A 17,102-nucleotide genomic window follows, 5' to 3' on the forward strand; every position below is an offset into this window, starting at 1 on the left:
CTAATGTTTTCTTATATGTTCTTCATTTTTAATTATCTGTTATTACACAATTAAAAGTAAATTTTTCCATGTTAGTGACATGTTCCAAGTGTCCTATTCTGTCTTACAGATAATTTATTGTTTGTAATCAACTCCATCAAGCAAGAGATTGTAAACCGAGTACAGAGTCCAAGAGAGGAGAGAGGACCCAACATGGGACAGAAGCTTGAAATCCTCATTAAAGATACTCTTGGTAAGAAGAATACTGGATAAACTAATAACAAATAACAACATTCAGTGTAAGGCATGTGACTCAAGGGAATAGTAAAAATTCTTTTAAGGAAAAACTCAAGTGCTCTCATTGTAGTTACTTTCCTTTACAAGAAGATTTAGCATTCATAAACATATCCTGCTGGTAACCACAGCTTATTATTTAGACTTCATCACTGAACTATTTTAACACTTGCGAGAGATAAACTTCTAGCAACTTTAACCTTCTTTGGGGAAAATAAAGGTCCTTGACCTTGCCAAGCCTGCAGTATATACTTGTAGAGATTCTTACCTACTTGTTTTACTCTTTCACAGATTTCTAACAAACTTGCTTACCTGGTTTTCCATCCCTGAACAGATTGTGCCACATAGGGAGGAACAGAGAGGCGGCCAAACAGAAGTCAGGCAGAGTGATACCTGACAGGGAGGGTAGAGGTAGCTAATGGAGACAAAGACGTTCGAACCCTAGAGAACCAAGAGCTTAGCTGCCATAGGAGCAAGTCAGATCAGCCTGTGATCAGTAGCATCCCAAGGGCATTACAGCATAACACAATCTGTGAAAACCCTGAAGCATCGTAAAATTGGTTCTTTGTTTAACTGTTTTTTCTAAGATTATCTCTTAAAAACTGGTTCTTACATCGTCATTCTGTATAGTAGTAAATTTCACTTACCTGGAAATTTTCTTCCAGTTCATTTTCACCCAGAATGCTGACTGTATACTGAATCAGTTCACTTAAAAGAATTAGAGCTTACTTTTCAATCATTAATTTGTTACCTGAATTTAGAGTGCCAAACACTATTATTAAAAAAAATTCAATTGTAAATATTTTAGAATTTAAGACAGCTTTTCTGATACCCAGTTATTATAAATTCACTCATTCCACAAAATTTTTTCAATGCCTTACTATGTGCCAGATGTTGGGGAACACAGGGATTAAGCAAAGATTTTGTTGCTACTCTTCTTAAGAAGCTTGCAGTCTAAAAATGGAGCATAAAGAATAAACAGAAAACCAGAAATAATAATATTGTGGTAATTGCTATGAAGAAATTAAGATTCTTAGATGGAGTGGAGTGAGCAAGACTATTTTATTCCTGTTTATACAGAAATATTCCTGTATACCAAATCTGCTGCTAAAATAACTGCATTTTATTTCATTGAAAATAAATGCATGTTGAATGCTTCCATGTACTTAGTAAGTTTATCATGGTTTTTGAAATGACTATTAGTTTCTCTTGTCAGCATTGTGTTCATAATGAATGTAAAATATACTAGTGTTTCTGAATGGCAATTGGGAATCATTAGTAAAAGTAGCACTGCATATAGATTTTAACCCAAAGGTTTCATGAAATTTGACAACTTTCATGTTTGCAGGCCAACGGAGAAGATATGAAAGAGATACTTAAGAAACAAGAAAAAAGAGTTTGTTAGTCTAGAAAGGGGTAAACAGCTTGCATTTGTATAGTACTTACTGTGATCCAGGATCTGACTATTAAGGTTGTTTAGTCATTTACTTCCACAGTCCTGTGAAGGAGGTATTATTATCCTGGTTTTACAGATAAGGAATTGGAAGCCCAACAAGGTAGTAAGTAACTTGCCATGAGTCCTATAGCCAACAAGTAGGGGGACTAGGAATAGAAATAAGTTCTGCTACTTGCAAGTGCTTGCACTGTAACCATGTAGCATCACTTGGCCTTGTCATCTGACACTCATCTCTAGATAGTTTAATACATATCTGTATAACTCACAGGTGGCCCACTAAGTGCCTTGTCCAATAGACTTACTTGAGGATTTATTTTTCTTGACATTCTATGTAACATTGGATTCCACTGAACACTTATCTTCATTCTTGAAACATTTTTATTATTTTAAGATGCTTCAGGTTCTGCATGCCTTATTCCCTATCTTTTTACACACACACAAAAATGCTGGTGGTTTCTCTTTGGCTCTAGCAATATCCACTGGTCATATGCAGAAATTAAGATATGTTTTAAAAACACAAAAGCTCATTTAGCATAATGGTTAAAAAGAGAGTATTTGAAATCAGTTCTAGATTCAAGTCCTGACCCTGCCACTTATTACCTGAGGACGGTGGGGAAGTAACTTCACTTCCCTCAACCTAATTTTATTCATCTATAAAATGTGGACAGTTGTGTTGATTAAATGGAAAGAGTACGTATAAAGAACTTAGCATACTGCTGAACACAGATTCTCAATGCTCAGTAAGTATTAGTTGTTGATATTACCACATTACATTGTAAACATTTGAGTTTGTTTCCCTAAAAGACTTTTATTTCTACATAGTCTTCCTATGTTAGGTAGAGAGAGGAATCTAATGTTTTGTAAGAAAAAAATTCTTCCTGCCTTTTTATTTTTTAATTTAAAGGTTTATATATTGATAAGTCAGAGAAGGCAATGGCACCCCACTCCAGTACTCTTGCCTGGAAAATCCCATGGACGGAGGAGCCTGGTAGGCTGCAGTCCGTGGGGTCGCTAGGAGTCAAACACGACTGAGCGACTTCACTTTCACTTTCACTTTTCACTTTCATGCATTGGAGAAGGAAATGGCAACCCACTCCAGTGTTCTTGCCTGGAGAATCCCAGGGACGGGGGAGCCTGTTGGGCTGCTGTCTATGGGGTTGCACAGAGTCGGACACGACTGAAGTGACTTAGCATAGCATAGCATATTGATAATTTTGTGCTTTTCCCTTTATACCTGATGATCAGTTTTACCAGATACAGTCCTTTACTCACATTCTCCTGCCTTGAGTATTTTAAATATGTTTGTCCATTTTTATTCTGGCATAAAATATTACTTTTGAAAAGCTAATAATTGTCTGATTTTTTTCCCCTTATGTCATTTGCTATTTTTGCCCAGATGTCAGCAGGATTTTTTTTTCTTTTTATTTAAATCTTAGTAACTTTACTAGACTATGTCTTGGAGTTGGTCATTTTAGGTCGGTAGTCTCATATACACTCTGTGCTCTTTCAATAAATAACTTCAGATCTTTTAGTATTTAATTTGTTCCTTTGCTATGGTTTTCTTCTTTGGGGATACTTACTATTTGTGGATTGAATCTTCTTTGCCTATCTTCAGTATTTTCTGAGGTATATTCACTTTTTCTCAAATTTAAGAAGATCTCTTCATTTCTAATTTTAAAATTCTTTCCTTTTTCACTGCTGTTCTCTCAGATGCATTATCTGTTGTGTTTATTTGCAGCTCTTACATTCCTTTTAGTTTTAACTTCAGGAATTAATTTTTTCATTTTGCTTCTAATTTTTTGAGGTGTGATTGACATTTTATGTTTCAGGTGTATAATGTACTGGTTTGATATTAGTATATATTACAAAATGATCACCACAATAAGTCCAGTTAACGTCCATCAGTATGCATAGTTAACAAAATATTTTTTTCTTGTGATGAGACCTTTTAAGATCCTTTCTCCTACCTACTTTCAAATATGCAGCACAGTATTATTAAGTAACTATGGTCACCATGCTGTATGTTACATCCCCTTCATTATAGATGACTTTATCTTTAAGAACATATATTTTTTGGTTTTGTTTACAGCTTTTTTCCTGAATTCAATCTTGTCTGATATTACAGTCATGAATACAACTTTCTTATTATTTATATTTGCTTGGTAACTCTGCCTACCCTTTTTTTCTTTTTGGTAAGATTTTATTGAGGAAATCAACTTATAATTTGTTCTTTGATTAGGACAAGATAAAGGAAAAACAGAATTTCAGATGGAACAATGACATAAACATATCAGGATATCCAGAAATTTACATGTATAGAAAAGAGTTTTTAAACCTCCACATTAGTTTTTTTTTTTTTTTTAATTGGAAGAGAATTGCTTTACAATGTTGTGTTGGTTTCTGCCATATATCATCGTGAATCAGCAATAGGTGTACGTATGTCCACTACTTTCTGAACCTCCCTTCCATCCTCCATCCCACCCCACCGTTGTAGGTTGTCACAGAGCTGGGTTAAGCTCCCTGCAGCTGCATCACACTCGCACTGGCTGTCTGTTTTACATATGGTAATATATATGTTTCCATGCTACTTTCTCAGTTCATCCCATCCTCTCCTTCCCCTGCTGTGTCCCAAGTCTGTTCTTTATATCTGCATCTTTATTACTGCCCTGCAAATAGGTTTATCAGTACCATTTTTCTGGATTCCATATATTAATATATGCATTAATATATGATGTTGTCTTTCTCTTTTTGACTTCACTCTGTATAACAGGTCCTCCCCAGAACTGACTCAAATTTTTTATGGCTGAGTAATATTCCATTGTATATATGTACGATTATTTCTTTATCTATTCATCTGTCAGTGGACATCTAGGTGTCTTTTAGAATTGTGGTTTTCTCAAGGTATATGCTCAGTAGTGAGATTGCTGGGTCATATGGCAGTTTTATTCCTAGTTTTTCAAGAAATCGCTGTATCAATTTACATTCCCACGAGCAGTGCAAGAAAATTCCTTTTTCTCCACATCCTTTCCAGCATTTATTGTTTGTAGATTTTTTGATGATGACCATTCTGATTGGTGGAGGTGATACCCATTGTAGTTTTGATTTGTATCTCTCTAACAAACAAGTGAGGTTGAGGGTTTTTTCATGTGTTTATTAGCCATCTAGTCTTCTTTGGAGAAATGTCTATTTAGGTCTTCTGCCCATTTTTTGATTGGTTTGTTTGTTTTTCTGATCTTGAGCTACATCAGCTGCTTATATATTTTGGAGATTAATCCTTTGTCAGTTACTTGATTTGTAATTATTTTCTCTCATTTTGAGAATTGTCTTTTTTGCCTACCCTTTAATTTTCAGTCTTTCTGTATTGCTTTATATGAGATCTCTTTTTAAAAGGTCTTAGACTAAAATGTAGACTTCATTTTGATTTTAATACCATAAATTCACTCCTGGATTTTTATATATAACTTATAGTTTGGCTTTTCTTTGTTAATCAGTCTAGGAGTTTTTCTTTCTTTTTTAAAAGTTTACTTTTGGCGGCATTGCCGTGCATAAGCTCTTCATTGTCGGGCATGGGCTTTCCCTAGTTGCGGCAGGCGGGGGCTGCTCTCAGGTTGTGCGTGGGCTTCTCACTGTGGTGACTTCTCTTCTTGCAGAGCGTGGGTTCTGGGCGTGGCTTCAGTAACTGCAGGTGTCGGCTCTGGAGCACAGGCTCAGCAGCTGTGGGACATGGGCATGCCCCATGGCATGTGGGCTCCTACTTTCTGGATGAGGGCTCAAACCCGTGTCCCCTGCATTACAAGGTGGATTCTTAACCACTTGACTGCCAAGGGAGTCCCCAGGAGTTTTTGTTTAATGGATGTGTTTCACTCATTTTTATTTATTGATACATGTTTGGTTTTAACTTCTGTCATCGAAAGCTCTGTTAGGATTGTTCATATGACTTTCTTGGTTTCTGTTGTCATTCTATTCATATTCTGTTGTCATCCATATTATTGTAGTTTCATTTTGTATGTGTTCTCTGATTATTTTCTACTTCTGCATTTTTGTCTTGCAGGCTCACTTTTTAATTATAATGTGTACTTAATTTTTTCTCAACTTTTCATTTAAAATATCAGTCCTACAAGAAAAGTAGAAATAAATAGTCCAGTGAACATTTGCATGTCATTCAACTAGATTAACCAGTGTTAATATTTTTGTTGCATTTGCTTTAGTTCTGCCTCCATCTACATTTTTCCCTATAAATATTTGACAATAACTTACAACATGATTTTTCATCCCCTAACTACTACTTCAACATGTGTTCCTCAAGAACAGGGACACTTTCTTACCTATACACAATACTATTGGCACTTCCTGGTTCAACATCGCCATAACATCTATGTGGAGTTCATATTTAAATTTCCCTAGTTGTCTCAGTAATGTCCTTTATAACTTTTTTTTGATCCAATTTGTATCAAATTTTGATCCAATTTGTATCAAAAACTTGTTTGTTTTTGATCCAATTAAGTATCATGTGTTGCATTTAGTTTTTTGTTCTTCTTCTTTAATCTAAATCAGTCTCCTAGTCTTTTTTCTTTCCATAAAAAAATCCAGGTAGTTGATCTTGTAAAATGTCCCAGCATCTGAATTCATGTTTCCCCATAATCAGATACAGTTAAATTTTCTTGGCAAGAATACATTGTAGGTTATATCCTTCTCATTATGTCAGTCAAGAAACATACATGGTCCTGTGGTTAAAACTTGGCCTTCCAATGCAGGTGGTGTGGGTTCCATCCCTGGTTAGGGAGCTAAAAATGGTCCACATCAAAAAAAAAGTCTTGAAAAGAAGAAACACACAGTATCAGTCTGTCCACTTATTGGTCCCAGTGAACTTGATCACATGGTTAGGGTGGTGTCAGTACTCTCTTACGGTATATTGACTCCTTATAAGCAGTTACTAAATAGATTTTTCTGCTTCCATCTCCTTTTAATTGCTTATTTTTTATTATATTTTAAAACATATATACCTCTGTTATTGAAAATCAATAAATCAGATATTTTCAATCTCAGTCATAGAGGATGAGGAAGACAAAAAAAATAAACATACTTGTAGTATCTCCCATCTTTCTTTCCTCTTCCAAGTTTGCTTATTTATCCACTTACCTTTAAAATGAAGAAAAATGCACATAAGATTGATCGAATCCTTATTGAAAAAATGACTCAAAACATCCTGTAGATATGTATTTTTGGTCACATGGGTGAAGCCCATCCACGAGATATAGTGAAGTTAAAGCAATTGGAAGAGACTGGCTGTGAGAGAACAGGAAAAAGACACGTTGGCAGGTTTTAGGAAACAGTGTCTGTTGGCAGGCTTGGGGTTTGGGTTTGGACTGTTCTTGGTTGGACCCTGCTAGTCTTGTGGGCACTAGTTACTGTGGGTAGAATTATTTTCTGGGCTGTAGTAGCAAGCAGCAAGCACTCATCTAGGAGTCGTATCAAGCTGAGGGCCACCCCTGACCCTCAGATTTTCCTGTTCCTTATATATCTAAGTGTGCCTTTTACTCTTTTCTTCAGGTCTCCCAGTTGCTGGGCAAACCTCAGAATTTGTTAACCAAGTGTTAGAGAAGACTGCAGAAGGCAATCCCACTGGAGGCCTTGTAGGACTAAGGATACCAACATCAAAAGTGTAATCAGCTTCATTGGACCACTGGTCAGAAATGTCTGTGTTTGTCACGTTATTCATTGTAAATTTTCATTCTGTTTTGCATGTCAGTTTAGCATTATGTAAACATTTACAATTAGGTTACATTGTTTTAAGAACTAAGTAGCATAAGTGAAGCATGATCCAAAATACTTGATTATTGCATTTTTCAGAGCATAAACCATGGTTAAAACTGCTACAGGCATCAGAGTTGAAAATCATACATTTAAATAGATGTTTAGATACAGATTACAAAATCTGTTAAAGCAAGACACTTAGAAAGAGTGAAGATAATAGTAAATGCCAAATATTGTGGCAGGTTTATGCTCTGAACCACACACAAAAAAATTGAGGAAGCATTTTTTTAAACAGTCAGTTTTGATTGTTTTTAGAATTATTGCTTTTTGTTCTAATTTTCCACAACTGTTACTCTCACTTGTACATGGCACAACCCAGCACTCATGCCCATGTGCCATATTAGATGTTCATTTTCCGAGCTCTATATGGTATATATAAATATATATATAAATATATATATATAATGTCTGTGCAAGTAAGAAAAAAAAGCATATTCTTTGTGCCTTGTATTTTGGGGAAACTATAAAACTGGTAATATTTTGTATGATGAAAACCCTAATGAGGAAAAAAAACAAGATATATAGGTGGAAAAATTATGGGGTTTAAATGTTTTTTTGTTCCAACTCTTTTTCAAAATTTTTGAATGTATATAGGACTATGTTGAAATGTAGATATATGCCACAGAGTCTGTGTATTGTATAAAAAACAAAACAAAAAACAAACAAAAAAAAAGATGGCTCTAGAAAACTCATATTTCGGTACTTGACCGGAAGAAGACAAATACTTGCACATTATTGCGATTGTTTTATTTTTTGTACCAAAGACAAATGCAACTGATATGGCAAACTGCCAGTCTAAGTAAAGTTTTGCACAGCTTACATGATACTGTATGAATGTATGAAAAAAAAGGAGAAAAAAAAGAAAAACGAAAAGGTCAGGGTTAGGGATCTTACTGAACTGTGAATTTTATTTCTGTTTGGGTCCAATTATCTACAGAAGGAGCATCCACACACACAGATATTATTTTGCTGTTCCTCTAGTTCGCTTCCATAGTAGATAAGTTGGTGGCCATTTAGGTGTCTGTAAGTCTTTTTATTTCTGCACTTATTGTAGGAAATTTTAATATATTTCATTTTAGTAAGCTATTGGTAAAATAGTTTTTGACCTTGAAAATTAAAAAGTTTATTTAGCTTGTTGTAGTATACTTCCACCAAACAACCAAAATACAGATTATTTTTATTGTATTATGTATATATATGTAAAGAAAGAAAAAAGCTAAAAATATCTAATTCTTTAGTTGCCACTTTTCCAATTGATGTATTATTGTGCATGTAATATTTTCAAAGATCAACACAAGCTTAAAACAAAAAAAAATTTATAGATTTTTATATTTTTGTACAGGTATTTTCAAACTAGCTTCTTCAAACTTAACATGTGACTTATTCTTCTTCTATAGTTTCTAGAACTGAGAAATATTAACACATTTAGTTTTTAGGTGCTCTTTTTGTTCACACAAAACAGCTTCATTAGTCAGTGTTTTAACTATGTTAAAGCTTTACCTCTTGATGAGAAATTTCTTATGTCAAGGCAGCGTTATAAACCTTCCCTACAAATCTTTCCATCCTGTCTCTCTCACTGTTTTATTTTCAGATTTTGTGTTTTGAACTCTGAAAACTGATAACTTAAAAATTCTATCTTTTTAAAAAAAATTCTCTTTAGCCAGAAAAAAAAATACCAAAAATTTCAGACCTAGCTGCTGGGAAGATATCTATTTCTCCAACTACTTCTCCATACCCCTTGGAGAGTTTATTTTTAATTATATTTTGTCTCTACAGCGTGTTTCCTTTTATTTTCTTCCTGCCCACCACCCTCTCCCATTTGTAAGTGATAGCATGTGAAGCTATAGCTTATAAAGGTTTGGTTCTAATACGCACAGTAACAACAGAGCAATGTTGCTTTCATGCTTCTTTGACATTATGAAGAAGAATCTCCAAGAAGGATTGTCTTAACACCTTAGCTGAACTGTGATGCACAAGATTACCCTGTGTGCTTGGTGGAAATTTTGTACATGGTTAGTGCATTCACACTAAACAGATAAGCTCAGATTTAATGGTTTAATAGAATGTAAGTTTATTGGTCAATGGTTTTCATTTTTAGGTGGGAGAAGGCAAAGCACAGGTTTGTATCTTGGAGGTATATGAAGTTTTGACAGAGTGTGTCTGGGAAACTGAAATATGTTCCAGAATACGGCAGTTTTGCAATCAGGTGAAAATCACTTCATTGGTAGAGACTCCGCTGATGAGGTTTATAAAATTGCCCCTTTCTAGCTGCTCTGTTAGGAATTCTGGTTTTTTATACCTTTTTCTTGTCTGCGAACCAGAATTTGATTTTTTGGTCTTGCATTTCAAAAAAAAAAGACTTTGAATCTGTTTAGTAGATTCCATATCCTTGCATTTCAGTGTTTTATATGTACTACTTAAGTTAAATAGTTAAAAGCTTTTAAATAGTTGAGCTTTTTAATGTTGACACTTTATTTTGTACCTACCTATTTATATATGTATGTATATCTTAGAAAAAGCACTTTGTTAAAAAAAAATTGCATTTTATATGATTCCTGCCATTTGCTGCTAAATCTGGGCTGGTCAGAATGCTGCAGCGATACTTGATCTAAATAAAAACCTGGCAGTAAAATGTAGAGTGAAAGTTAAATCCTCTTGCTGTTTTAACTTTATCATAAAGATGACATAGGCAAGCTGTGCAGCTTTACATTTTAACCAGGGGACTCTGTGGCATTTAAAACCGTCTAGAAATGGTTGTACTTTAATGCCAGTAATAATCTGCTTCCTCTATTGTCATTAAAATATATACGTTTAGTGTATCACACAAACAAATCTTATAAGGGTAACGTAAAAACCCCAACAATTGTACATGTTCTGTTTTTGAAAATTGTGGCATGTATTTTTGGGTGAAGATCATTAGAGAAGAGCTCTCTAAAGGTTTTCTGTGTTCATTCATGGTATACAGATAGCTCATAATGAAGTCCAGAATCTTACGTTAAGTGAAAGCATTGTGAATTCACCTCGAATAAACCCATTGTTCCCAAAGCAATTACAAACTTTGACTCTAGTACTACTATGATTTAAAAAAACAAAAAATGTTCTTCCTCGTTTCAGATACACTGGATTCTTTATAGAGTTTGTCTCCATGTGAAAGCATGCTGTCCGGTTGTCCTTGTTAAGATCTTGTCTGAGTTTTGAATTGGGTGCCACACTTTTTCAGTCAGTATGATTGCTTGTTCTACTGTACCATGTACGACTCTTGTCCTTTCCTATATCCTTCATGACAGATTATGATGTGGCTTTATATTGTGCCTTACTTGTACATTTAAAACAAAACGTCTTCATTCCCTTTTACTTCCTAACTCTTTCACTTTGAACTTTTTGGTAAGAGAATCAGAGCTATTATAAAAACATCATGAAGGATTTCAGATGAGTATGGTTTTAAATTCCCTCTCTTTATTGTTATTTTATATTTGTATGAAAGACCAGTTTTGAATGGTCTTTGAATATGAGAGGGAAAGATTAGCAGTAATTTCACTACATCCCTTTTTCCTAACTTTCATGAATTTGTCATACATCTTCTTTCTGATGCTTGACTTTATTTGCTCCTTAGCAATAGTCTGCATTTAAAGAAAGGTGTGTTCAGTTCATCAGCTTGAAATTGACCATTTCATTTTTCCAGAATTTTTTAGGAAAAGAGTACTCATTTTGTTTGTTTTATAAAACAGATGACAAGTCTCTTTAAAAGAAACAGAAGTACAGTACTTTTGAAATACAATGCTGTTAGTTTGGATTTCTTTTTTTATATATAATATTCATACAATTATCTGATGTTTGCCTTCATTAATAAAGCTGTTAGTTTATTCACCAAAATGTCAAGAATGGATGTGCTTTTCTTTATTCCATACATTTAAAAATATTTTAGCTGCTAAGATTTAGTTAACTTTCTAAGAAACGAATTCAAGTTGCCTTCAGCAGGAATTAACACAAACTTATGTTCCCTTTCTTTATATAGTCTTCCTAAAATGCTGTTCAAGTATTTTCTAGTTAATTATGTAACAGAATGTTAGCATCTCTCCAAATCTTGAAACTTGAATTTTGAGAATGCATTGAATTATGCTTTCAGTGTTAAAGGTTTCAATTCTCCTTCTAGTGAAGTCTGTTGTGGAATACCATTTCCCATGGAACTGAGGCCATTCCCACAACTTTGCACAGAACTGCAGTCTTGTTCTTCCCTCAGATCATGACAAATAAGTCTCACACAGTGCCGTAATACTTGTGGGCTCTTTTGTAATCTTTGTAATCTTAATAAGGGCATTATGAGAAGATGACTCCATGTTTTTTTTAATATTTCAAACACATTGGGGTGTAACCATGAGTGTCAGCCGTAGGAATGGTGGTTTCGTTTTAAGGAATAAGCGTGTTGGGGAGGATGACGACAGTACTACTGACAGTTTTACCCTTCCGGGGCGAGTGGGGTTATGTGTTGAAGCATAATCCTCGTGCTGAGCAAACTGACTGAAATCTAGAAATTACACCTAGGGACTGAATTATGCCAAATTGCCATCTTCCTTTAGAAGAGAGAGGTTTGGGGATAGTGGTAAGGGAACAAAACCTTAAGACTACTTCTGAATAGTACTTGGGAACTGACGACTTGGTGACTGGTGAGGAGCATCAGAGTTGGGTATTTCAATGTGCCAAGTTTGGGTGAACCGGGTTTGCCTCTTTCATCACAGTGTAAACACAATTGTGTAGTTGACTAAATCCTGGGTGGATGTGAGCGGGACTGATTACTGTGTCTTGCCCTTCGCCCTTTGTTTTTTTCAGAACCAAATAACAGAAATGTATATGTGTGTACTGTATCTGCCTTTTCGCCACATTTTTATGACATTGTATTCCACTGCCTGCTTTTTTTTTTTTTTAACCTTCTTTCCCTAGGATTTGTCCTATAACTTAGCATTTGTGGTTAACAGTGATACTAGGGCTGACCGCACATAAGAAGTCACAAGAGAAGAGCGGAAGGGCAAGAATTCAGAGCATTTGTTCATACAATGTGGCGACCTCTTTGGCATAGCGCGTAGGATCCTGTTTGTAATGCTATCATGAATATTCTGTAGTTTTGTTTCCCTCCCCGCCAACTGGAGCTATGAAACTTTTTATTGGATTCAGTCTTGTCTGTTGTCTAGAAAGAATTTTATCTTGTTGACGCATGAGCTGTTTAAAAATTATTCTATTAAATGTTGGTTAATAGTTGTGCAGTTTTTCTTTTCAGAAGAAAAGGCAATACAATCGTTGCCTTTGTTTTCTGTCACCTTCCAGCCCCTCAGCACTTCTAGTCAGATACAGATTCATCAGTGTATGCAACATCCTTTGTAATTTAAAATAAAAAAAGCTGAAAAGAAAAGGTTTTCAATTGTTTGCCTCGTGTTTTCGTCCTTCCTTTTCCCATTGCTTTTCTGTTGCTGTCTGAGGTGACCATCTACCCTTCAAAGTAAGCCACTGCAACAAAATTCTGAACTAGAGACAGCAGTGAACTCTTGATAGCACTGCCCCTCTCTTGGTGTAGTGTACAAAGAGCTAACATTTTTTAACACTTAGAGCTGATTTTTCAACTTGGTAGTTAAATTTTGTTACTACGTAGTAGTATTTATTGACAGAAACACATTCTTTATAGTTTAGAACATAGTTTATCCTTATTTCTTCTTGATTCTCTGGCCACGTGAGTTCTTTGAGGGAAATAAAGTATTTTGAGGCTTGCCTGACTTAAGCTTTTGTATGTGTGTTTCATAATTCTCAGTAAATCCCAAGCTTGGCTGAGCGTGTACATAGAACCCTTAAATCCGTGGACCTGAGTGAACCTCACTGCAGCAATGTGCCTTCAGCCGACAAACATTCGTTTAGCAGTTACTCTGTGAAGACTTGTGCTAGGTACTGGCTGGAAAGAAATTAAGAGACCTCCAGGAATATTCAGTTTGCTGAGGGAGGCCACATGGTCTGAACAGGACCACAGAACAACACAAGAGCTTTACACACGCAAAGGGTTCTAGGCACATCACTACGGAGGACATTACCTTAAGGACACTGGTACCACATCCAGTGGGGGTGTTGAGAGGATTGACAGGCTGTGCTCATGATATCCCTGGTCCCTTGAAGAAGCCCTTTTTGCTTCATTTGAGTGATAGTGATAGGCAGTCAGGAAGCAGAGTGGACACAGCCCCTCATGGACTGGTTCTGCTTGCAGGCTTAACCTCACAGGAGCCTCTGTCGAGGTCTGGGCATTTGAAGGAGCTGGGTGAGGTGAGCCCTTCAAGTAGAGCTCTTAGGAAACTGAACCTTCTGTGGGTAGCGTGCAGTGAGATGGGTGGTTCAGTTGTTCCTCCTTGCCGACACTGATTTCAGAACCAGGAGAACACCTTAGCCAGAGAGAAAAACATTAGTTCGGAATTACTTTCATGTCCCAGCTGAAAGGTTCAGAATAGGAAGAAAGCATTAGAAAGCTCTGGAAGGCTAGGGCAGCATTTGTTAAGCCGCTGCTAGGTGCTTTTACATCAGGGAAGTCACCTGCTGCTTTCTGTGACCAGTCAGGTAGATGATCATGTCCATTTTACAGAAAAGTCAGACTAGACCTAGACTAGACTGGTGTGGAGTCACCCCAGACCCAACTTACATGGTATAGAACTCTTAATTCAAATGGCAGTCTGCTTGCAGCATTCAAGAGGCCATGCATACTCTTCTGTAAGCGACCAGGCCAAGTCACAGGCAGTATTTGGATGGTTTTCTATATAGGAGGGAGACCGTGGGCTTAGGATTTGAAAACCAGAAAGAATTAAAGCCAAAACCTAGTAGATGTAGTAGCCAAAAGCTAGTCTCAGGATTAGGTAAAGGTGATGAGAGCAAAACAGCATTGGCAGTAGTCGGTGATGGGGAGTGCAGGTCACCAAATTGTATACCTATCCTGCAAAGATGGTCTCTAGCTAAAGGGCTTAGAATTGAGTCTTTTTTATTAGAAGGGAGTGTGTGGGAGCATGGAGAAAAGAGCTGTGTTTTCTTCTGTAACTGCCTCATGGAGATGCAGTTGGCCACCGTTGGTTGCAGAGGAATTTCCCTCAAGAAGCACGATGGGAAAGGGCCCAAGATCACGTGGGCCCATCTACTACATGCAGAGTTTGGGTTTCTTCACTGTCTTAAATAGGGAGCTTCTACTTGAGAATCCAGAACGTTTGAGTGACTTGAAAAACATCAACCTCAGTTTCTTTTAAGGGTTTTAATCTTAAGATGTTGCCAAGAATGAACCTAACAGAAAATGTTAAAGCTCTATGGAAAACATTAAAATACTACGAACGACACAGAAGAAGACTTGAACAAATGGAAAGATAGACGAAGCTGTTAAATAGGAGCAGTCAATGGCATACAGCTGTCAGTCTTCCTAAGTTAAAGTAACAATTTAGTGCCATCCCAGTGAGACATAATACAATTAAAACTAAAGTTCACATGGAGAAAAAAATGGGGTGCCTGATCCTAACATTAAAGCACATTAAACTGTATTAGAGCTGTCATTATGGTGCATGAATGAATAGGTCAAGAGAATATAATGGAAAGTACAGAAGTAAATTCAGATGTAAGAATTTATATGGTAAATACAGCATCTGAAACCAGTGAGAAAAAGATGGATTGTTCAGAAAATAGTGATGGAACAACTGGGTAATCCTCTGGAGGAAGTAAACTTGGCTCTATATTTCACACCATAAGCCAACACATACTTCAAAATGGGTAAAGATCTAAATGCAAAAAAATTCAAATAAAATTTTAAGCCCAAAATACCATAAGCCAAGTCAAAATTCTATTGACTAAGATAAAGCTATAGCTCTGGGAGCTGATACAAAAAAATACCAACAACCTAATAGAAAAATGAGCAGATAGTAAAATAAAAACAGTTTTCAGTTCATGATAAGATAAATGAAAATTAAAAGATGGCACTTTTCACTTGATCAAATTGGCAAAAATCCTCGTGTTTGTAAAGACACCGTGTGTGCAAGGCTGTGAGAAACCAGGCATTAGTACCGCATTGCTCTTGGGAGTGTAAATTGATAGAACCTCTGAAAAGCAATTCGGTAGCATGTATCCAAATTTTAAAATGCATCTATCCTTTGACCTAGCAATTCCATTTGGGCTGGGCAAGTCATTAGTCTCTCTGTGCCTGTCTCCTTATCTGTAAGAAGTGGATAATTCTACCTCACAGGGTGGTTATGAGAGTTACATTAGAATGATAACACATACAACACTTAGTTCAAAGTGGCTGGCACAAGGGAAGTGCTTCAAAAGTATCAGTACAGTAAGAGCAGTCATGTGCGTTGCATTCTTACCACGTACCACATTACTACACTGTGCTTGGTGCTTTTCATGTATTACCTCATTTAGTCCTCCAGTCAATGCTGTGATCGCCGGCAGTTAGCCTCTGAGGAGACTGAAGCACAGAGAGATGAAGCGGGTGGTCAAGCAGGATTCAAGCCAGGGCAGATGCCCAAGATGCGATGCACAGCCAGTCTATTGGATGCGGTGGTGTGATGAACACTTCAAGGGAGGGTGTTCTCTCCAGGACTAGACTTCCAAAAAGAGCTTGAAGAATCCAGGAAGGAGACAGGGCTGGTGGGGTGATTGATGCCCTTGAGGTCCAGCTAAGAATCTTGGACAAGTTAATAATAAAAAATGCAATGAGCCTCCATCTGTTGAAGGTTTGTTCTTAATTATTTCCATTAAGTAATTTAAGCTTCCCTGGTGGCTCTAAAGATGGTAAAGAATCTGCAATGTGGGAGACCCAGGTTCAATCCCTGGGTCGGGAAGATCTACCTGGAAAAGGAAATGGCTACCACTCCAGTATTCTTGCCTGGAAAATCCCATGGGCAGAGGAGCCTGGCAGGTTACAGTCAGTCCATGGAGTCACAGGACTAAGCGACTCACTTTTATTTCCATTAAAAACTACATTAATCCATCAAAGCTACTCCAGCAAAGTCCATTTATTAAAACCAATTGCACACAAAAGGGAAACGCCTGGAGTCAGAGAAGGGGTGTAAGTTGGAATGTGACTTGATCAGTTGCACATTTTAGAACGATCCCTCCAACCGTGGGCTGAACTGACAGGAGTTGTTAACCCTAGCAAACTGCCTTGAATTTCATACATTTTAAAAAGTAATGATAACATTTGTCATTTTTTTCTTTCACGCCACAACTTATATTCATTGTAGAAAATACGAAAAATACAAGAAAGTTAAAAGGAATATAAAAAATTGTTTAATTCCACCTTCCAGAGACATACCAATGGATAATTTTCTTCCAATCTTTCCCCTCCCTGTGCAAAAAATATGCAGTCATTAGAATGGCTGATGGGCAGAATATGGGGAGACGCCCCTGTTAAAGCGTCCTGACAATTCCCTCCTTTCTTTCTCTACGTCTTCTAGGTCCACGACAAGAGGCCGGCTGATTTTTCCCACGTGTCAGCCAAAGGCCACAGGACTTGGCGCCGCCACCCTCTCTCCCCTCAGGCCCGGTCTCTAGGGGGCGC

The 17,102-nt window shown here is 36.7% G+C and overlaps 1 protein-coding gene and 1 long non-coding RNA gene across 6 annotated transcripts in view; one reads left to right on the forward strand and one right to left on the reverse strand.

Annotated features, from left to right (window-relative positions):
* The window catches only part of CREBRF (CREB3 regulatory factor), a 64,924-nt gene extending 47,836 nt beyond the window's left edge, over nt 1-17,088 (forward strand). For 4 of the 5 annotated variants that reach the window (XM_002696253.6, XM_059878849.1, XM_059878850.1 and 1 more), the window contains 2 exons: nt 110-232; nt 7,280-12,947. In XM_002696253.6, the coding sequence (XP_002696299.1) occupies nt 110-232; nt 7,280-7,395 (239 nt within the window). In that variant the 3' untranslated portion in view covers nt 7,396-12,947. Of the gene's footprint in view, nt 1-109; nt 233-7,279; nt 12,948-16,998 lie in introns of those variants that run through there. The other variant, XM_015459046.3, reaches the window with a different exon arrangement.
* LOC112442980 (uncharacterized) lies at nt 10,752-17,000 on the reverse strand. Its single transcript, XR_003031208.2, has 2 exons — nt 15,953-17,000; nt 10,752-13,956 (listed from the first exon to the last, which is right to left on the reverse strand). It is a non-coding gene; the product is annotated as an uncharacterized lncRNA (long non-coding RNA).
* Nucleotides 17,089-17,102: the final 14 nt, after the last annotated feature.

Source organism: Bos taurus, chromosome 20, assembly GCF_002263795.3.
Source record: "Bos taurus isolate L1 Dominette 01449 registration number 42190680 breed Hereford chromosome 20, ARS-UCD2.0, whole genome shotgun sequence".
Taxonomy (NCBI): domain Eukaryota; kingdom Metazoa; phylum Chordata; class Mammalia; order Artiodactyla; family Bovidae; genus Bos; species Bos taurus.